The 22,215-nt window shown below is 37.3% G+C and overlaps 2 protein-coding genes and 1 long non-coding RNA gene across 4 annotated transcripts; 2 read left to right on the top strand and 1 right to left on the bottom strand.

The window, feature by feature from the left end:
- The first annotated feature begins 1,135 nt into the window (after nt 1-1,135).
- Nucleotides 1,136-14,237, top strand: LOC131427089 (zinc finger protein 665-like). The gene is made up of 4 exons (XM_058590010.1): nt 1,136-1,411; nt 1,465-2,646; nt 12,438-12,721; nt 12,799-14,237. The coding sequence occupies exons 1-4, from the start codon at nt 1,274-1,276 to the stop codon at nt 14,033-14,035; spliced, it is 2,841 nt and encodes a 946-aa protein (XP_058445993.1). The 5' UTR covers nt 1,136-1,273; the 3' UTR covers nt 14,036-14,237.
- Nucleotides 14,238-18,436: 4,199 nt separating this feature from the next.
- On the bottom strand, nt 18,437-20,551 carry LOC131427635 (zinc finger protein 239-like). 2 transcript variants are annotated; one of them, XM_058591015.1, is made up of 2 exons: nt 19,862-20,551; nt 18,437-19,776 (listed from the first exon to the last, which is right to left on the bottom strand). In XM_058591015.1, exons 1-2 carry the CDS (start codon nt 19,910-19,912, stop codon nt 18,871-18,873), a joined length of 957 nt encoding a protein of 318 aa, XP_058446998.1. In that variant the 5' UTR covers nt 19,913-20,551; the 3' UTR covers nt 18,437-18,870. The 2 variants fall into 2 exon arrangements, with proteins under 2 accessions (XP_058446998.1, XP_058446997.1); XM_058591014.1 differs by having other exon boundaries at nt 18,442-19,776; nt 19,830-20,548.
- Nucleotides 20,552-21,359: 808 nt separating this feature from the next.
- LOC131427638 (uncharacterized) lies at nt 21,360-22,140 on the top strand. The gene is made up of 2 exons (XR_009229297.1): nt 21,360-21,653; nt 21,708-22,140. It is a non-coding gene; the product is annotated as an uncharacterized LOC131427638 (long non-coding RNA).
- Nucleotides 22,141-22,215: the final 75 nt, after the last annotated feature.

Below are 22,215 nucleotides of genomic sequence, written 5' to 3'. Positions count from 1 at the left end.
GCTTTTTAGTGCGCCTGACTTAGGCCGCACTACACTTTATACGCTAACTTGCGTATTCACTTGGAACAAATGTTCGCTTTTTTAGTGCGCCTGACTTAGGCCGCACTACACTTTATACGCTAACTTGCGTATCACTTAGAACAAATGTTCGTTCACTTTTCAGGTCTTAGAAGACCTGGGTAGCACTTTTACTGGTAAACTCTTTTTTGGCTTGTCCTCTCTGGATGAAGCCACCAAACAATGTGGGGCTCGTTCTTTCTTTAAAAAATACAGTTTAACCTTTGAGTTGCTACTCCTATTTTAATTAACAAATTTTGCTTATATACTACAAGTTAGAACAGACTTACGTCTAATGTTAATTCTTAATTTATTCCGCGCTTGCGCATAAGCCTGAATTTCGTGTTTCTGCGTGGTTATGCTATAAGGAAGAGAGAGAACACAGGCATTCAACGACCCCTTATTTCCTTCTTTTCCTTACATTGCCCAGCTTGCGATCCCAACTATGACAAGTTAAATCCAGCTGTTTCTCCTCCCTTCAAGGAGGTCATTCACTTGTCTCGAGGCATGTGTTTTATGCTATTCCTTCCTTCTTCGAGGAGGTCATAGCCCTGCTCGAGATAAGTGCTTACATTATTTTATTTTAGCCCTTTAAACGACGACATCGGTCGTTGCTCTTATTTCTAACGGATTTTATGATTCGATGTCGTAACCCGGGAGCTCGACGATGCGGGAGATTTCATTTCTCGCTAGCTTAAATTTAGAATCCTAGTATGGGATTTAAATCTAGGCACGCTGGTGAAACTGTCAGCCACACGACTTGAGTCATGATGCCGAAAAGTGATTTTTACGATTTTTGATAGTTATTTTACATCAGTGTTACATAACAGTGCCTCCAGCTCTCAGGTCGGTACGAGGATCAGTTGCTTTTACGAGGAATGTTGCTTTTTTGTTGTTTCTATGAACAAAATTTGCACTGTCGCTGGAAATTGTATTGCATGTATTATCATTTTAGCCATATATTCTCATCGTGATAAATTCTTAAATTATGCAAACTTCAAAATATATTTTTTTATCTCTTAAATTTATCACACATAAATTCCTAAAGGTTTCTGGCATCTCTGATATCTAGCATTTGTTCTTCGTGTATTTTTTTTTAACGAACGCCATTCGTATTAATAATCCTTTTCGTATTATTTATGTATAACTAGCAAATTTTTCATCCTTTTTAATCTATGTGAATCGGATTTGTTAGTTAAACTACACTGTATTTAAAATGTCCACCACCATTCTGATGCCTGAATGTTGCCGATGTTGTTTGGCACAAGAAAACGAAATGTTTTTCGTGTTTGAAAATTTGGACGAGTTTGGTAGTAAAATCACCGATTTGATAGCCAATTGTTCAGGTGTTTCGGTAAGTAAACTAAAACATTTGATAGTAAAATTTACCTTACTTCAAAATTCTAGATTATCGAAAAAGATCTGTTCTCCAAGAACATATGCAGCAAATGTCTAATCGATGTAACGAATGCTACTCGCTTTCGGAATCGATGTCGTAAAACGGAGGAACTGTTACAGAACACGAAGATCGACGTGAAGGATTTTGTACTGAATCCGGTACCACCGGTTGAGACAGAATTAGATACCCCACAGTCCTCAAACAATGCTGTACAATCATTCAAGGAACACAATGGAACAGAGATGAATTATTTGAATGAAATAAAGAAGGAACCAATTTGGGTTCCAGAATGCCCCGACGTAGAAGCGATTCAACCAAAACAAGAACCAAATTTCGAAGATACTAGTGAAGACCAACCTTCGAACCATTGTAACGAAATTGAAGCAAATATCGATCCTCTAATGCCAGACGAACGAAGGCATAAATGTGAGTTCTGTGGCAAAGGATTCTCGGCAACCAACGATTTGAAACGCCACAAACGCATTCACACAGGTGAGAAGCCACATAAATGTCAGACATGTGGGAAAGCATTTATCGCAAGCAGTCAGTTGACAAGACACGTACGCATTCACACCGGGGAGCGACCCAGTAAATGTAAACTTTGTGAAAAGGTGTTCATTTGCGGTAGTGATTTGACGAAACATGAAAGGCGTGTGCATGCAAATTTGAGACCTCATGTGTGTGAAATCTGCGGAAAAGGATTTACTGAGAAAAGTCATCTAGCAAACCATATGCACATCCACACCGGCGAACGGCCCTTCAAATGTGAGATTTGTGGCGAAGGGTTCACTGAAAATTGTAAGCTCACCAAGCACAAACGAATTCATTCGAACGTTCGTGAGTACAAATGCGAAACCTGCGGAAAAGACTTTCTTGAAAAGGGTGACCTAAAGAAGCATACCCGTATTCATACCGGAGAACGCCCGTACATTTGCGACATGTGTGGCAAAGGATTCGCCGAAAGCAGTCACCTTTTACGTCATAGACGTACACATACTAATGATCGTCCGTACAAGTGCGATTTGTGCATCAAGACCTTCCTGGATAGCAACGGGTTGGCGAAGCATCGGCTCACTCACGCTGGAGGCAAACCTTATCACTGTCCGGTATGTGACAAAGGTTTCGCCGGGAATGGCCATCTGATGCGCCACATGAGTGCGCACGGTGTAGGCGTTGTCCCGAAATTGGAGTAATAAGGATTGAATTGATTTTAGTCAGCGGAAGTGGCGATTCTCTCTTGTGAATATTTCAATTTCTTGATGCTTGTCTTAATCCTGTCTAAAGCCAAAGAGTATTATATGTTACTATCGAAAAAGCGTAAGAATTAAGTTTTATTATGTAAGACGTAATTTTGTGTATTTTGTATTTTAATTCTGTGTAAGCTTACTTTTTACATTTCTTCAATATGTACCTTTTAATTTGACTGATGGGAGAATGAAATTTATTCATCCGTTCCGTATAAGATTGTGTGCATCGTTGGAAGCGAATGCTACAGGCTGCACATTCGAAAGATTATATATTAGATCTAAATAAACGAATGATTATTGAAGCATCACAGAATTTGTAGTTATTATTTTATGCCAAACTGTTCATGAAAACCGAATGATGACCCTTTTCGCATTATAAATAGTTTTGAACGTCAATATTATTAAACAATGCAATTTTTTCGTGAAAAAATAAGTCGGTGAAAAGCTATTTTTGAGAACGCTTCTTAAAAATCATGATTTGCGGTGTCCATCGTATCTCAGCGCAGACTGATCAGAAGTGAACAAATCAAAGCAGCATCGTTAGAGTAGATGTTTTTCTAGACCCCAACGTTTCTGTTTGAGTTTTTTTAATTTTTTTTAACTTTTGTGGTTGTTCAAAGTGAAAAATCCGCCATTTTGTAGCTGTAAATCCGCCCCAAAGTAACAAACAACGAAAAAGAAAACGTTGGGGTTTGGTTTTTTATGTGTAGAAAGTGTGTGCAAAATTTGAAAAAAAATTGGTACGGTAGTTTTTGAATGACGATAGACACACTTTTAAAATCTGCTTTCGAGAAAAACGCGTTTAAAGTTTTTTGGCTATAAAATCAATGGAAAAACTTTATTTATTTGAGTGTAACTTTTTTTTTTAAATCATACACTAAGAAAAAAACCATAGTAACCGTAACCTGTTTTTCATCGTCATTTCAACTATACCATAAATCAAATAAACATAGATTTCTCACTGTACGGTGACACTAACAGCACCTCTAGTGAGAAACGGGTGTACTATTTTCCATTAGCTTCTGTGGTTGTGTTAAATGCGCAGGCAACTTTATGCATGCATTTTAGGAGCATTTACGCACCCATTCTCCACCAGACGGCGCATTTGGTGTCACGGGTTGCTCGCCTATATTACTATTACACTGGGGAATCTATGTTTATTTGATTTATGACTATACGCTTAAAAAGTGTCAACAACAAGGGGAGAGTCGCTTAACACAAACTATATTGTGCCTCTAAAAAAACACGTGATATACTGTGAGTCTAAGTGTGCCACGCTGTGCCCCATGAAAAAGCTACTTGTCAAAACTGAGCCCTTCGTGTGCCGCAACTGTGCAACTGTATGAAAACGAAAGTGCCAATATTGATAAATGCACCAACGCATTGTGTAAATGTGTGATTGGCACATTGTTCTAAGCGTCCTCCCCTTGGTCAACAATCATGATATATGACTATTCACCATTTGTATTGTATAAATTACTAGACAACAAAGACTACGACTTGACTAAACTATTTGTATTTATGACTTTTCTGGCATGGTCATCCTGACAATGGTAGTCATCTCAAATATAAGAACAAATAGTTAAAATCACAATTTCTAGTAAGGTGAAATAGCTCTCGAGCCTTGATATAGATGAGAAGTGAAATAGTTATTGCTACTAGTAAATATGTTCACAATATAATAATGTTACCATAAATAGATACATGGTTTCAAAGACGGTTATGAAGTTTGAAAACAAAATTCATGTAGTCCATATCAACAGAATTTATGTAGTAAGCACATTATCGTATAGTGTTTTTCAACCTACTATGTATTACATTTGTGCTGACTATACAAATTGTCAATGAACGGGTGTACTGTTATTGTCACATAAAGTTACAATTTAGCAGAAAATTTCGTACATGGGTAACACATCAGTGATGGATTTGAACAAAATATTCTATATTGTGACTGTGTACTTTGGTAGATCTTGCAGGTAGGTAAAGTTTGTAGCCTTACTAGTTTCCGTCGTTGAAATTCAATTTTTCAACAACCTTTCCGGCAACGGTTATGTTTTCCAGTGAATTCAACATCTCGTATACGGTTTATTATTCATTATCGGTCGCTGTAGAAACAACATCAAGCGATTGATGAAAAGGAAGATTATCATTGGATTCCCGGATTCAATTCGCTCGAATCCGACGGAAAATCGCAGGTGGGTATCGAGGTTTGTATCTGGACTTGGCTAATAATTTCTATCCTGCTTCCAATTCCTGCTTCAGGAAAAACTCCACCGGACAGAGCCTTGGATCAACTGATGCTAAGCAATATTTCACCAGGTATATTATCATTTGATTTGATGCGAAAATAAAATAGAGTTTAATGAAATTATTTTGTTGTTCTTATTTTAGAATTTAAATTCATAAAACTTTTCAACATTAGCTCATGTTTCGCTGATCTTCAGCATTGTTGAATCAAACACTGCTTTTAGTTTCAAAATAACTAGAAGTGAAATCACAGACTAACAGACATGACAGTATGAGTAATTTCTTATAAAAATAATTTTTCGTGATGCACTAGTTCCACCTATATTGTACTGCGCGAACTATTTACTATCTGTACACCCCTTGTGTTATGTAAAAGTTTTTTTTACTAGTTGGTTTCCCCTCGTTTGTCAACACCGATCAGCTGCTTGCAGGGTTGCCTGATTTCATCAAAATATTTGAAAATGAATCGTCACAATAAATTATTGGATTATGTTGATAATATATTTAACTTTTTCGCGATGTTAGAAGGTAACCATTTATTTGACTCAACGTTGTTCATCTAGACTATTTTTTATTGTGTTGGTAGTTTTCACCCGAAATTAAGTGGCGGCAGACCAGAAGCAAGTAAATATTGTAACAAAGCGGGTTCGATTTTGTATTGCGTTGGAGGATGAGAAGTAGGCAAAATTATGTACATAGTTTTGGCAATATGTATTAAATCTGTATCCTGCATGAAATTCACATGGACGTATACAAATCAAAACATTACAGGTAATTCTGTATGATTGGCAACTCTGTTGGTAAATGAAAAAAATAAACACAGTCTAGATGACAGACAGGATGTTTTTGATAGGGTTACGTGGCGCCATCATGACACATGTGAGTACTGTCCCAAATAAAGGAATATTCAAAATGACCGTTAAAATGATTGACGAATCTAATTTGAGTGTCCTGTCTGTTAGTCTGTGGTGAAATGTCAAAAATACCATGACTCTGGTTATAGCAAAAACTACAATGCAAAAAAAATATTCGGTCATGGTTAGGCTAACCATCTCAATCGTATTAGTTATTCATACAATACACTTTTCAATATTACTATTGAACTTGACTATTGTTGAAATCATCTGATATCATAGTCGGCTGAAAACCACTATACGCTCATGGTCAAGTTGGCCCTCTATATAGTAACAGTTACCATACTATTTTTCTGAGTGTACTTTTTCCTTTATAATTTGTTATAATGAAAAATTTCAGAAATATTTTGTCAAGTTTTTAAGTCAATCGAAGCATAAATCTTGGGCCTGTGTGCCCAGCTCTTACTTCTTCGCAGTGTGAGATAAGCAAACTTGTTGAGTTTTGTTCTGACAGGCTTGAAAATCTTATAGAATATTCTTGAAATGTTTTACTATAAGAAAATACAAAGAAAATAATAAATGATTTTTCAAAAGTGTTAGACCCTAACCGACCCTTAACGAGACTCAACTTGTTTTCATAAAAACCGTTGTGGGGAAAAACCGCAGCAACTCATATTCTATATTCTCTATTGCAACGGAATCTGAAATTTCTGAAATATTTTTCTATGTTAGAATACAATACAGATTTTAATCACATTTCTTCCGTTTAATTTAATTGTTCTTGTCGGTTCTGCTCCACGTTTTTTCCACTGTAAGCTGCAAGTTAGGCTAGTTAGGATCGATCAAGTGGAGGGTGATCTCAGAAGCATCCGTGCCTTGAGTGGCTGGCGACGAGCAGCCATGGACCGAGTTATGTGGAGACGTATGCTTGATACGGCAAAGGACTTCCCAGGACTATAGCTGTTAGAAGGTAAGTAGTTAGTTAGTTAGTTGTTTATTTTAGCCCGGTTTTAACCTATCGGTCATTCACCGGGGGGTAATTGAAATTACATTTCATATTGGTCGATCTTGAATTATTTATGTTTCATGAAATTCCCATTAGATTTTGATGTTACTGAGCTGGTGATTCTTGTAGCAGTACTTATTGACAATAGGTCGTGCAAAAAAACCTCGTCAGTTGAGCCGTGGACCACGTATCTTCGCTTGAAGCAAAGCAAACGGTCGATATTAAATTTCGTGAAACTTGTTGGCGTCTTTAAGAAAACTGAATAGAGTATTCTCTGCAGCTGGATCGTTGTACAGTACGTCCCTGATGGATGACGGAAGTTGGTAGTATTGACGTGAATCTTGAAGTTCGTTGCAGTCGATAAGAAGGTGTTCAATCGTGTACCTGACTTTGCATGTTGAACAGTATAATGGCGAAGATTTTGAAAAAAGGTGAGAGTGCGATACTCGTGTATCTTCGGTGCGCAAGCGAGATAGTACGCGCTGTTCTAAACGTAAGTAGGCTAGTTGTATAGCAAAATTATTATCATTCATTATATGGTCCCAATATTACCTCTAGTCCGCTTAACGAACAATATACGACGTAGAGAGTATTGTTATGATAGAAACACTAGAGTATTATAAATTTCAATCCTAACAGATCGACTGAAAAGTTCGTATCGGTTCTATGAGAGGGCGCCACTAGAATTAAATCCATACCATTTTCAGTTAGTACCAATCTTCAAAAGATACGTGTATAAATTTGACAGCTGTCTGATTATTAGTTTGTGAGATATTGCATATTAGTTTGTGAGATATTGTTATTGTGAAAAAAATTGAAAAAAAGGAATTTCGTGTGTTGATGAAACACTACTTTTTGATGAAAAAAAGTGCCGCCGATACCAAAAAATGGCTTGATGCGTGTTATCCAGACTCTGCACCGGGCGAAGCAACAATTCGTAAGTGGTTTGCAAAATTTTGTACTGGTCATATGAGCACCGAAGACGATGAACGCAGTGGACGTCCAAAAGAGGCTGTTACCGATGAAAACGTGAAAAAAATCCACAAAATGATTTTCAATGACCGTAAAGTGAAGTTGATCGAGATAGCTGACACCCTAAAGATATCAAAGGAACGTGTTGGACATATTATTCACGAATATTTGGATATGAGAAAGCTTTGTGCGAAATGGGTGCGGCGTGAGCTCACAATCGATCAAAAACAACAACGAATTGATGATTCTGAGCATGCTGAAATTGAACGAATTGGGCTTCGAATTGCTCCCTCATCCACCGTATTCTCCAGATTTGGCCCCCAGTGACTTTTTCCTGTTCTCAGACCTCAAGAGAATGCTCGCTGGTAAAAAATTTAGAAGCAATGAAGAGGTAATCGCTGAAACTGAGGCCTATTTTGAGGCAAAGGACAAATCGTACTACAAAAATGGTATCGAAAAGTTGGAAGATCGCTATAATCGCTGTATCGCCTCTGATGGCAATTATGTTGAATAATAAAAACGAATTTTGGCAAAAAAATGTGTGTTTCTATTAAACGATACGAACTTTTCAGCCGAACTGTTACAGTAATTTTTATATAATTAATATCATATTTTAAATTTCATGTTTTTCATTTTTACCTCAATATTTAGGAATAGAAATGTTTGATTCGGACATTTTCACCGTTACACCTCACATGATTGAACAAGCGGCTAGAAAACTGAAGCGCTCTTTTTCGCCTGGTCCGGATGGAATACCCGCCGTTGTTTTGTGTTTCTGCATATCCTCCATAGCTGGACCACTAAGTGTTAGTGGATCATTCGATCATTCGAGAAAAGCAGATTCCCTCGCATATGGAAACAGTAATATATGTCTCCTGTTTTCAAAAATGGTGATCGACGAAATGTAGCAAATTATCGAGGAATAACCAGCCTCTCAGTTTCATCGAAATTATTCGAGATAATTGTGAGTTTTGATCAACACGGGTTTATGCCTGGTAGATCAGTTACAACGAATTTGTTGACCTTCACGTCTAAATGTATATCTAGTATGGAGGCTAAAGCAAAAGGATGTTATCTACACCGATCTAAAAGCAGCGTTTAACAAGATTGATCATCGAATACTGCTGTGTAAATTATCTCGACTTGGTTTATCATCGCAACTCGTGTCTTGGCTGAACTCATATCTTTCCGATAGACAACTGCGTGTAAAAATCAAATCGTGCAATAATATTGCGTCGTCCGAATTTTTGAATAAATCAGGTGTTCCGCAAGATAGCAACTTAGGACCCTTGCTATTTATAGTATTTTTCAACGATGTTGCATTACTCTTGGGATCTGGTTGTAAACTAATCTACGCAGATGATTTGAAACTGTATCTCGCCGTTCGTAGTGTTGAGGATTGCCAACAACTGCAAGATTTGCTGACAAGGTTCGCAAATTGGTGCAGGGAAAATAAACTTATTATCAATGTAACCATATGCCAAGTTATCACATTTCATCGGATTCTACGTCCCATTATTTTCGACTAATAACATTGATGGAACAATTTTATATAGAGTGACTCAGGTGTGTGATCTTGGTATACTACTGGATGCCAAATTGACGTTCGATTTCCAACAGTCGCTAGTCATTTCGAAAGCTTCAAAGATCCGCTTTGCTTGAAGGCTTTATATTGTTCACTCGTCCGCCCGATTCTGGAAAATGCTCCAGTAATCTGGTGTCCATATCAAATATCGTGGAGCCTTAGACTTGAACGTGTTCAGAAACGCTTTGCTCGCACACACTTAAAACCATTTCTTGAGCTCGGCATAATAAAATGCCGAAACTGATCAGCAACACCTAAATTTGCTGATTGCTCAGTAATCAATACGCATGTTTCTGAACTTCGTTAAATGCATTCACTGATATTTCGGTAAAATGCTTCACTTTGCGGAAATTTGGCATAATTGCTTGCTGAATTTATCAGTAAACAACAGATATGCCGACATCAGCAGAGACGTTTGCCGAGATTTCGTAATATGCGCTAGCTGTTGCCGAGATTCAGCACGACAGCTGTCATTTATTGCCACGCTACATTTTCGCTACGCATTGCGCGATTATTTTCTGATGAATTTCTCGAGTGAAAAAATGGATAATCTTCGAAGAAACGTGGAACCACTTGCAAGTAAAAATATTGAATAAATATAGTGACATGTTTCGCTTTATAAAAAGCGACTTTATCAGATCACATTATAAGGGAAAAACACCCAACACGGGGCTCAAAGAGTCCTCGAGACAAAACTTTGGGGGATATGCGAAAAAATAACCCAATGCATGGACAAATTCAATAGATCAAAGTAAGTTTATTTTTTGAACAATACAGTATATGCATCATTAAATATTGAAAATTTTTGTATATTTATTTTTATTTTCATATTTCCAGCTCGACTCAAGGTGGCCGCATCCGGAAACGCCGCTTTTTATTATGCTACATGTTTAAAGGTAGAGGCTTTAAGCACTACTGGCAACAAATTTGTAAGCCTCCTTTAAGTGTTAATAAAATGAATTTTTGATCCTGAATGGTGTGTTTATAATGTTTAGAAATTACAAACAAAATTAATTGACTAGATTTTTAACTACTGATGATTCGGTAATTTGTTTTTTTTTTTCATTTTTTCGCTTTATTGGATTGCCGAATATTCAGCGAACGTTTCACTGAGCAAACAGTAGATCTTATGCTGGCGATTTCGGCAATATTTGACGTTTGTCAAATTTGAGGGAGCCGAGACGCTCAGTTATTTTATTTTTGCCGAGATGATTGCTGATTACTTGGCTGTGCGAATCTCGGCATTTTTTTGCCGAGATTCAGCTAAAAAATTTAGGTGTGCATGGCATTACGACATTTGCCTTGGAGAGATTCTGTAAACTTGCCACCATATCCGGACAGATGCCAATTGTTGGGAATCGATACTTTACAGCGCCGAAGAAGAAATCAACTATTGACTATTGCGCATTTAATAAACGGGGAGATTGATGGTCCAGAATTGCGCAGCAAAATTATTTTTCGAGTACCAAGCAGATCATAGCGATATACGACTCTACTTCAAAACGGATTCCACAGGACTTTATTTGGAACTAACGAAGCTATAACTGCGTGCACACGAACTTTTACTTCTGTTGAAAAAATTTTTGAGTTTGATGAGAACTATATTATAAGGACAATTTTTTTTGTGTTAAATTATTTCACTTGACTTAAGACGCATTGTAATTACTTTTTGTTTTGTGTTTGTTGTTTAAAAGATAGTGGTTTTTGCGCCTGTCTGAGAATGGCATGACATTTGTTCAACTCATGTAGGTTTTTTTTCCCACTCTGTCGGTTCATTTAGACATATGTCCGATGAATCCAATAAGAACTGAATAAATAAATAAATAAATATAAAATGCTTTACAAGCACGTATGACAATTCAGAGTAATAATGATGAAAAAATTTCAACTTATAGCTTTTATATCCGCGCAGTTTGCTGATAACGTCCTGATAACGTGTTCTGATTGGCTCGTGAAAACATGGCTCTATTCAAACTGATTTTTCAATAGTATACCATTGGAAAACGTTTCCACTTTTACTATTAAGGTTAAGAGTTTTGGAAGGATTGATTGTTGAAACATATACATCCATCAACAAATGAAGAAGTTATATGCGTTAATAATTCTCGGTTGATTTTCCAGAAGGCCGTAACAGCAAGTGACAGTTTCTCTTTGTTTACTTTCTCTTCTATTAATTACCAAGCGGTTTACACGTTTATCACTTAACTCTTTGCATAGAATGATGCTCGAAATGTTCGACTTCCAAACAGAACTGTGGAATCCAAGAAAATCTTTTTAGATCACATCACAATAATCGAAAGAGAGAGTGAACAAAGAGAAACTGTCACTTGCTGTTACGGCCTTCTGGAAAATCAACCGAGAATTAAGACAGAAAAAAGTAACGCGATATTTAGATTAGACACCCGGCCCCGTGTAGTGAAGAGATTTTTAATGCCAACTGTGTTCACCAGCACTGAAATCACAGTTCTACTCAATTTTGGGTACTTCCGCAAAATTAAGTGATTTTTGACTCAATTTTGGTTAGCCACAGGTAGACGTGTTATACACTTTGACAATAATTGGGCAAAACTTCATGGCAGCTTGGGAGTTAAATTCACCACATCTTCGTATTATCAGCTGATCCAATTCATAACGAGAAGTAACCAGGGATGCCAGGTTCACAGATTAATCAGTGTTTTACAGATTTTCAACTTTCTGCACAGATTTTAAAAATGGCATTTCACAGATTTCTGAAAAAGATCACAGATTCTGTTGGTCACAGCGGTTGGGTAGTGAGACCTTTTTTTTGCTCACCAAAATGATTCTGGTCAGCTATTATGGTACGGGAACCGTGCACATATTTTCACAGACAGGTTATTGGCTTGATCACAGATTTTTGGAAAAATGACCTGGCATCCTTGGAAGTAACCAGACAAAACAAATTATGGCGAGATGGGCCGTGTACGGTGTTAGAAGTTTGTAAACAGACAAATAAAAAAAAACATTTTGCTTCAAAAAAGTTGATGAGTATTTAAAGCGTTTCTGGATATGAAATAGAGTTTGGTTTTCTGCGTCAAATTGTGTGATTTAACTTCATCGCAAGTGCGTAATAGGAAAGAACATGAATTACACCATCAAATCGAAATTTCAGCCAAGTGCACAAGCTGAATCTGAATGTTCAGTTATTACACTACCAGAATACGCACGACCTCAACCCAGTAGTATATACGAATTAGAACTTTTAAACTCTCTGCACCAACAGATAGCGGCCGCTTCGCATTTTATTTGCAACAAATGTGGAATAGCATTTGATTTGCAGGCGGCATTGGATCAACATCTTGAAACGCATGCTACTATCGAGGCAAACATTCAAAGGTTGGTAGTCTGAATTAGAGCAGCATGATTATTAATCAAACCTTAATAACCTTTTCCGGTTATCCATCGCAAAATAGACACACATGTGACGAATGTGGAAAAACTTGTCCTTCTAATAGTGCACTTATGCTGCATAGACGCATTCATACAGGCGAACGTCCATACGCGTGTGATATTTGTGGCAAATGTTTCACTGTTGCCGGAAATCTTGCGCAACATAGGCTTCGGCATACAGCTGAGAAGTCTTACAAATGTGATGTTTGCGACAAATCATTCTACAGAAGTAACGAACTCACGGATCATAAACATGTTCATAGCGATGTTAAACGACCTAAATGCGATATTTGTGGGAGACAATTCGACACAATAGAAAAAGTTGAGCATCATAAACAGATACACGTTCGAGAAGAGCCGGTCAATTGTGGTATTTGTGATAAACAATTTCAAACAAAAGCCAATTTGGTGCGACATTTGCGTGTGCATACTAGACATAAACGGTTTCCATGTAGTGCCTGTGGTAAATTGTTCTACGCACAGAACGACTTGACACATCACGAGCGAACCCATACCGGCGAGCGACCATTTAAATGTGATTTGTGCGACAAGGATTTTGCCAGAAATTACGATCTGAGCCGTCATCAACGTACCCATACTGGCGAGAAACCACACCGGTGTGATATTTGTGGCAAACAATTCAGTACGATTGGCAATATGGCTGAACATAGACGAAGACATACCAATGAGAAAAAGCACAAATGCGACGTTTGCGGTAAAGCATTTTTCAACTCAAATGCTCTTGCCGTGCACATTCAAACACATACGGGCGAACGACGTTTCAAGTGTGACATTTGTGGCTTAGAACTTACCACCGCTGGAAACGTCACCACTCATCGTCGCATTCATACCGGAGAACGGCCTCATGAGTGTGATATTTGCGGGAAAAAGTATTTCCGGAATAGTAATTTGGTAGAGCATAAGATTATCCACTCCGGAGAACGAACTCATCGATGCGAAATTTGCTGCAAAGAATTCTTCGGAAAATACAATCTCGATAGCCACATGCGAATTCACACTGGCAAGCGGAATAAACGATGCGACACTTGTGGTAAACAATTTTTTCGGCGGGCGGAACTCGAAGCGCACATCCGAACTCACACCGGTGAACGTCCGTATGCGTGCGAAGAGTGCGGGAAAGCTTTCACCGCCGCTAGTAGTCTTCGGAAACATAGACGAACTCATGTTCTGCCCGTTAGTACCCTTGTTCCGGAAGTATTGATTCCTAAAGTGGAATTTGGGACTGTAGTTAGTGCGTAATTTGATTTGTGTACCGTACTGACCATATTTGCATTGCAGTCTCATATGGAAAATCGGAATGATGAGAAAGAAACGATTCAATGGTTTTGTACTACAAGCAATATTTTTAATACATGACGTATGTTTCAAAACTAACTAAACGTAATTCTTCTTGTTCTCTCTTTGTTTGGTTAGAAAGCTTACAATGACCATATATCCATCGCTTTCGTTGATGTAGCGTTTACACTATTGCTGGTTGCCAGCATGCTGGTGCCAGTGTACTGCCCTCTTAGGAAAAAAAAACGTTAAACGGTGGTCCTTCGTTGGTCCAATACGTTGGATCATTGGCCCACAGTTGAACGTTTTTCCTAAGAGGGCAGTACACTGGCACCAGCATGCTGGCAGCCAGCAGAAGTGTAAACGGGGCATGATAGTGGACTTTACTATTTTTCGCCGCCGATGATACCTCGCGGCCAAAACCGAATCAAATTTTCAGAAGTGCATAAAGATCAGAGTTAAAAATTGTCACACATTCTCAATAAAAGAAACCATTTCAGCAGTCTCATTTTCAATGTTTTACTGTCTCATTCGCAAATGACCGACACCAGAACAAACGAAGAGAGACGAAGCATTTTAGTTTCTCATCGAAAAAATGAGAGAGCATAATTGCCAACGTCACTCTTTCCTCTATGACAAGACGAAACCAAACTAACGTCTTCAGGTAGCAACAGCAGAATTGAAATTTTCATTCTTGCATCGGTGTATTGAAAATATGTGACGCTTGGCTATAAAAAGTAACTAAAATATGGCAAATCGAAGTAATTACATCCCAGAACTTCTTTGGAAACCAAAACTACTACAAATTCGAGCACTAACAGTTAAAACTTATTGTGAAACCTTTTTCTGTCGTTTTCAATTCTCACAGCTTTAGTTGAATATCTACACTGAATACTATAGGATTTTCACTGAAAACTGCAAATGACTGAAAGGGCAAATGAAAGAAAAAACACAATTTTGAAACTACATTCCCGTGTATGTCATTGACTGGACATGGATTTCGTTCTCATAGTTTGCAAGCGAAACTGAGAGTGACAATAATTTCTTGTCATTTTCGTTTATTTTTCAGTCAATGAAAATGACTTTTATTAGCTCTGATAAAGATGATATATGGTCATTCCGATACATTTCACATCTATCCAGTACCTTACCTTACCTAACAGCTATAGGCCTGGGGTGTCCTTTGCTGTATCAAGCATACGTCTCCACATAACTCGGTCCATGGCTGCTCGTCGCCAGCCACTCAAGGCACGGATGCTTCTGAGATCACCCTCCACTTGATCGATCCACCTTGCTCGCTGCGCTCCTCTTCTTCTTGTACCAGTCGTTTAGATTCAAGAACCGGGAAACTCGATCGATTGTGTCGTATGCCGCTTTGAAGTCAATGAATAGGTGATGCGTGGGTACGTTGTATTCACGGCACTTCTGAAGTACTTGTCTTATCGCGAATATGTGATCCGTAGTGGCGCGGGCTCCAGTAAATCCCGCTTGGTACGGCCCTACGAATTCCTTAGCTATTGGTGATAGACGACGGCAAAGGATTTGGGAGAGTACCTTGTAGGCGGCGTTCAGCAATGTGATTGCGCGGTAATTGCAACAGTCTAGCTTATCGCCCTTTTTGTAAACGGGGCATATCACTCCATCCATCCATTCCTGCGGTAGAATCTCCTCCTCCCAAAGCCTAGAAATCATCCAGTGCAGCGCTCTAGCCAGTGATCTATCCAGTAGAATGTGCGTAAAAAGTTGGATGGATGAGATTCATGAATGTTTTCAGGTAGAAGTAACGTGATTCATTTTTTGAGTGTATTTGGATTTCGATTCAAGTGCAACAACCGATTTCTTGTCATAATCGATTATTAGGCTTTAGGAACCGTCCATAAACCTCGTAGATCAAAATTTGGAACTGTTTAGACTTCCAGACTGTCGTAGACTTTTCCGACAAAAAAGAACACTGACGGCGCGCTAAAGGAACTTTCAATGAACCGAAACGGAGCGGTGTGAATAGTTCTTCAATCTTGTGGTTTTGACATGGAAAAAATAAATTTGAAAATTCGTGAAAGAAAAAGTAAACAAAGAGGAACTGTCATGTGCAGTTAGGTCTTCAGGCCGTGAGGCTATCGAACTTATCAATTTTATATATATTGTATTTTCTGACTGCGTCTAAAGTTCGAAATTTGCTCTATTTTTTAGTTGACTGTTTAATGATATACATTGAGGTCTCTTTTTAAGCGGTCGATACGTATCGCGTAAAAAAAAACACGTAACTTCGGAAATCCGCGTAAAAAAACCTCTAAAGTAAAGGAAAAAAAATTTTTGATGGCCAATATCTTAGAAATGCATGAAACATCCAGATATAGTATAATCTCAAAAAAATTAAGAAAAATTTTGAGACTTCCGAAATCGAAAAAAAATTTTTTTGGGGCCGAAAAAAAACCGCGTAACTTTGGAAATTCTCTTAAAAAAAACGGCGTAACTTCGGAAATCCGCGTAACTTCGGAAATCCGCGTAAAAAGAAATCAGATAAAAAAGGCGGGTCTGTACTGTCAGAGACATAACTGGATGTCGTGAATACGATAACAAATGACATGTTCCTTAACACTTCCGAATATCAATTAGTTGATCAATTGTATGAATTATGCAAGCATTCCCCTTTTCCACATTTTTCGCAAAAACAAAGAAGGCTTCACTTGATCTCAGTTACTGTGAATTTCACACAGCGAAAAGTGCAAAAATCTAACCAAACTGTTCTACATTTGCACTAAACTGAGGATATTTTCTTTCGATTTGCGAACAACACATCCTAATAATTCTTCAGAAAACTTTTAGAGCCATTAGAACGGCTGATTTTTTATAATGCTCTCCAACGTTGCTTTTTCATCCATCGAAATGACTGGCAGCTGTGACGTAATCGCTCTTGTCGGAAGCGAAACTAGCTTTGCAAACGGCACAAAATACATCTGCTCGCATTGGCGATAGAATCCAAACTGATTAGATTTTTGTTAGGAGCTTTCCTTTACGTGATTTCGTTTGTAGCTTTTTCACTAATGGGCGGTAATAACGGATATAAAAATACAGAATATTAATGTCGCATACAGAATATTAATGTCGATTATTTCATTTCGCATTTGCATAATTTATTGAAAGAAACTATCAATATGCTGTAGGAATTCGTTTCTAGCATTCAGAAGGGTCAAATTGTGTAGTTCTCTACGAACTCTGGAACATTTTTCGCAAAACCACAGAAGGTTTCACTTGATCTCGATTACTGTGAATTTTACACAGCGAAAAGTGCAAAAATCTAACCAAACTGTTCTAGATTTGCACTAAACTGAGGATAATTACCTGCGATTTGCGAAAAACAAATCCTAATAGTTCTTTAGAAAATTTTTAGAGCCATTAGAACGGCTGATATTGTGTAATGCTCTCCACCGTTGTTTTTTCCCAATGCTAATGACTGGCAGCTGTGGCGTAATCGCTCTTGTCGAAAGCGAAACTAGCTTTGCAAAAGACACAAAACATATCTGCTCGCAGTGGCGATAGAATCCAAACTGATTCAATTTTTGTTAAGAGATTTCCTTTTATGTGATTTCGTTTGTAGCTTTTTCACTAATGGGCGGTCCTAATGGCCCGTTTACACTTCTGCTGGTTGCCAGCATGCTGGTGTCAGTGTACTGCCCTCTTAGGAAAAAACGTTCAACGGTGGTCCAATGATTGAACGTATTGGACCAACGAATGACCACCGTTGAACGTTTTTTTCCTAAGAGGGCAGTACACTGACACCAGCATGCTGGCAGCCAGCAGAAGTGTAAACGCTACATAACGGCTATAAAAATAGCCGCATATAGAATTTTAATGTCGATTATTTCATTTCGGATTTGCATAATTTATTGAAAGAAACTATCAATATGCTGTAGGGATTCGTTTCTAGCATTCAGAAGGACCAAATTGAGGAACTCACTACGATATTCACCACTTTTCGGAACATTTTACTTGAACGATTTGTTGTACAGCAGCAGCTATTTTCTTCTCTTCCTCAGAACGCGTTCTGATTGGCTGGTGTTGACATGGGTCAAATGAGATAGGTTTTTCAATAGTGTACTATTAAAATACTTCAATGCTTTTGCTATACACGTTTAAGTTGAAAAATTTCGATTCTATTGGTAGTTAGATTATATAAATCCTTCCACAGATCACTGAGCTATGAGCTTTCAAAATACGAGAAAGGCAAACGCGCCATATGAATTATCCTCTTTGATACTCGTTTATATCAAACATTTCAGAAAAGTTTAATTTTGAATTATTTGAGATTATGTCACACAACTGAAAATTTTATCATAAAATTGTGATCATATTTCCGATGGCATGTAGTAAAAATTATGTTGATTCGTTAGATACAACAAGAGATATTCACGATCAAAAACTTATCACACTCTCAGAGGGTAAATTTTGAAAAGACACCCCATAGTAAAGTAAGTCGTATTCACGACAAAAAACTCATAAAAAGAGACCCCAGTGTATGCACATAACTGGTTTTCGTAATAAAGTTTAGCCTAATTTGAACTGCTCTGCACTGACGTGTCGAAACATACATAAACAAATTTATGTATATGATTAAAACATGGTTATTTTTTAAAATAGTATATATATATATATATATATTTAAAATTTTCTGTGATGAACAAAACGGGTACTCAAGAAATCGATCAAAACAAATCAGTAACTAACTTTTTTTTCGTTTCGAACTTTAACCAATTATGATCGCATTCGCCGTAGCAATGTTTGGAAACAGACAACCACAGCTACAGTCTACGAAAAGCTTCTTTTTTATGAACTTTTCGATGCAGTGCCAATGGAGTACCTTTTAGGAACTCCAATCCACATATTTTGCATTTCCGGGTCCCGACATGGGTGCGCATGTGAATTCGGAGAAAATCTTTCCTTTGTATAGTTTTTCCGCAGATGTCGCACTGATAAGGTCTTTCACCCGTGTGCGTCAGCATGTGTGTACTAAGTTTGTTCCGTTTACTAAAGGATTTATCACAAAACTCACACTCAAATGCCCGCTCGCCGGTATGAATCATTCGATGAGCCGCAAGATGACTGCTAGCTTTAAAATCCTTTCCACAAATGTCACACTGAAAAGGCCGCTCACCAGTGTGAATTCGCCTGTGTTCCTTCAAATGACTGTTGCTTACGAATCGTTTATCACACTCTTCGCATTCGTGTGGCCTATCATTTGTGTGGACACGTTCATGCTTTCTAAAATTAGTGCTGGTTGCGAAAGCTCTAGGACAAAAACTGCATTTGTAGGGTCGTTCGCCGGTGTGAATCCGATAATGTTTGCTAAGGTAACTGGCTCTGGAAAACATTTTTCCACAGATATCACATTTGCGTGGTCCAGTAGTACGCGGTCTTCGAGGCTTGGCAACCGGTACATCTTCCAGCATTTTCGGCTTAACATCGGCTGAATCACATTCGGCAGACAGACCACGTTGAATATTAGATTCAACTATTGGTAAACCATTTGTGATCAAATTTATCTGACTAGTGTCGCTCGTCATCAACAGCGGTTTTTCGATATCAATTTGGATGTTTCGCAGTATGTCTTCAGTTTTCATGCACCGCAGTCGAAAGCGCACTGTGGTCAGTAGATCATTCATACAAGCGTTGCAGATGTTTCTTGAGAAATAGTCATTTTCGGTAATCTATAATAGATTGGAACAATTTTTTTTGAAAGTAGTTAAATATCTATTAATACCGTTATTCCACTGTAATTAGTAATCAGCTCACAAATGGTACTTTCGAATTCCTCCAACGTATCAAGAATGCAAAACATTTCATTTTCCTCTACCAAACAGCAACGACATGACCCCGGCATTAATATTTGTGTTGCTGTTTCCGACATATTCAAATTAATACTAATAGAAATACGATTACATATTCACACTCAGAATAAACTTTTAGCACCAAAAAATCACGATTTAAAAAAAAACATTAAAAATAATACGTTGACAAAAAAGCAATGTTTATTATTTAGTGCACTACAGGGATGCCATGTCAAATTTTTAAATATTGTTAGCAGGATTGCCAGGTAATTTTTTCATACATCGGTATTTGTCGCAAAAACTGTAACAATAAGCTGCCCTTACACCAGACAATATTATTGTCAATACAAGGAGTATTGACAATACTTTTGATCGTGTAATGGAAACTTCATTGGATTGACGAAAATATTGTCAAAAAATCAAAACTGCCCATCAATCCGACAATACTTTCTCTCCAGAGAGAAACTGTTAAATATGTGCAATGTCCTCTTCTCTCAATATTTTAATATTCATTTGCAATATTCAAAGCACCAAACACTTGAATTTCTCGAAAAACTCGGACTCTAGTTATCAAACCAATTGGATTGATGGTATTGACAATACTTTGGATTGACAATAATATTGTCACGTGTAAGGGCAACTATAAACACACAATTTTTTTTATTGAAATAATGACAAAGGAAAATTTGGTTTGATATAGCAAATATTGCTGCTTGAAACTATAAAACATGATATTTATTCTCAGTGGATTAGTTTGTGCCAATCAATATTTTGATATAAAAAAACAAATATATTTTTCTTTTCTCTATGTTTGGCTCAAACCTGTCGGTCCATAAAGCCAAAACAAATATTTGTCTGGTGCGTTCCTGTAAATTTCTTGACAAACAATTTCACAGTAAATTAAATTAAAAAAAAAAGTTTTTAAAGAACTAACTTTAGATAACGTTAATAATTGTAGCGCTAGGGTAACCGTGGTATTTTGGTCCACTTTAGGATTTATTTTATGTTGGCCCACTTTGTAAAAATATCCACCAAATGTTGTAATATCTTTGAAAAAACCTTCCGCAATAGGTAGTTTAATGTGATTACCCGAATAGAAATTTACATTAACTTTTATTTTACAAACGCGTAAAGAACAATATATACCATGGTAATTATTGTTTTTTATTGTAAAGATTCAACTTCAAGCAATGTGTAACCAACAGTCTTAGAATAAAACTTACTGTTACATTATTTTCCATAGTTTTTTATTAAAGCTTAGGATATTAAGTAATTCACAATCATAGAAAAATGGCAATTGTTGGAAAATATAAGTTTTTTCCGATACCGCCAAACGAATCTTCGTAAATACATCATTTTATTTTTTTAAGTATACTTAATTTTTTTTCTTGAATTTCCACTCAACTGCTAAAGCAGCTGAAAAAATATTATTACGTATGTCAACTCACCTGACCTTCTGTGAATTTTTAAGATGATTTTTATTTAATGCAATGAATGCATCGAAATGCAAATATTAGCTCTGATATTATAGTTTATTAAATAAATAAAAGACAAATTTTGAACAATATAAAATGTTGTTACGTTATTGAACTCGACTGTGTTTTTTCCAAAACAATGTGTACATGACTTCACACATTATAACCTTGAATTGAAAAAAAGATTTTACGATATCCTGTCGCGTTCAAGCATTTATTGTTCTTTAATTAAGCGTAAAATGCCTAAGCGTAGCAAAAAAACTGATCAAAAGAATAGTGTTGGTATGTATAGTTATAAAAAGGACGGACAAAAACTAACGATATGTTTGTTTGAAGGTGGAAATAAAAAGAAGCAGCAGGGAGCAGCAATCTAGTTGGATCTAGTGATTTTAGTGGCTTTGCTACGACCTCAGCACTGCCTCAATCAGTAAAACCAAATCGTTTCACCATATATACTCCGCTACCGAATCAAGCTTGTTCATCCAATCGATCTGGTAAATTGAATGATCCTTTGACTGTTCTGGAACGATGTTTTCCTGTCTGAAAAAGACTTTTACGACTGATCCAAATATTAACGTAACCGTGAAGCAACTGGAAGATATAGACAGAGAATCGAAGAGCGTTGGACAGTTTGTGCAGAATCTGGCTTTGCTGATGTACGGAGCTGAAGCCTTGCGAGAAATGTCGGTTACTGGTCGCAAATACGCACAATCTACAGATAAATTAATAAGACCGGCAATAGACGAAGCTAAGCTGCAATTTATCTACAGTAAGCAAATAGAAATGCTCAATCATTTTTTTTTTATTGTTTCAATCACACCATTTCAGAAAAAGCTCAAGAGAG

The sequence above is a fragment of the Malaya genurostris genome, chromosome 2 (assembly GCF_030247185.1).
Source record: "Malaya genurostris strain Urasoe2022 chromosome 2, Malgen_1.1, whole genome shotgun sequence".
Taxonomy (NCBI): Eukaryota; Metazoa; Arthropoda; class Insecta; order Diptera; family Culicidae; genus Malaya; species Malaya genurostris.
The sequence above is the reverse complement of the archived record's forward strand: the minus strand, read 5'-3'. Positions and strand labels throughout refer to the sequence as shown.

What these genes read in the sequence shown, in the direction of transcription:
- LOC131427089 (XM_058590010.1), top strand. Translation starts at nt 1,274, where the DNA reads ATGTCCACCACCATTCTGATGCCTGAATGTTGCCGATGTTGTTTGGCA. An exon ending in GCGTTGTCCCGAAATTGGAG is followed by an intron (nt 2,647 to 12,437) that starts TAATAAGGATTG and finishes TGTGTGATTTAA; the next exon opens with CTTCATCGCAAGTGCGTAAT. An exon ending in ATCGAGGCAAACATTCAAAG is followed by an intron (nt 12,722 to 12,798) that starts GTTGGTAGTCTG and finishes ATCGCAAAATAG; the next exon opens with ACACACATGTGACGAATGTG.
- LOC131427635 (XM_058591014.1), bottom strand. Translation starts at nt 19,976, where the DNA reads ATGTCGGAAACAGCAACACAAATATTAATGCCGGGGTCATGTCGTTGC. An exon ending in CTAATTACAGTGGAATAACG is followed by an intron (nt 19,777 to 19,829) that starts GTATTAATAGAT and finishes AATCTATTATAG; the next exon opens with ATTACCGAAAATGACTATTT.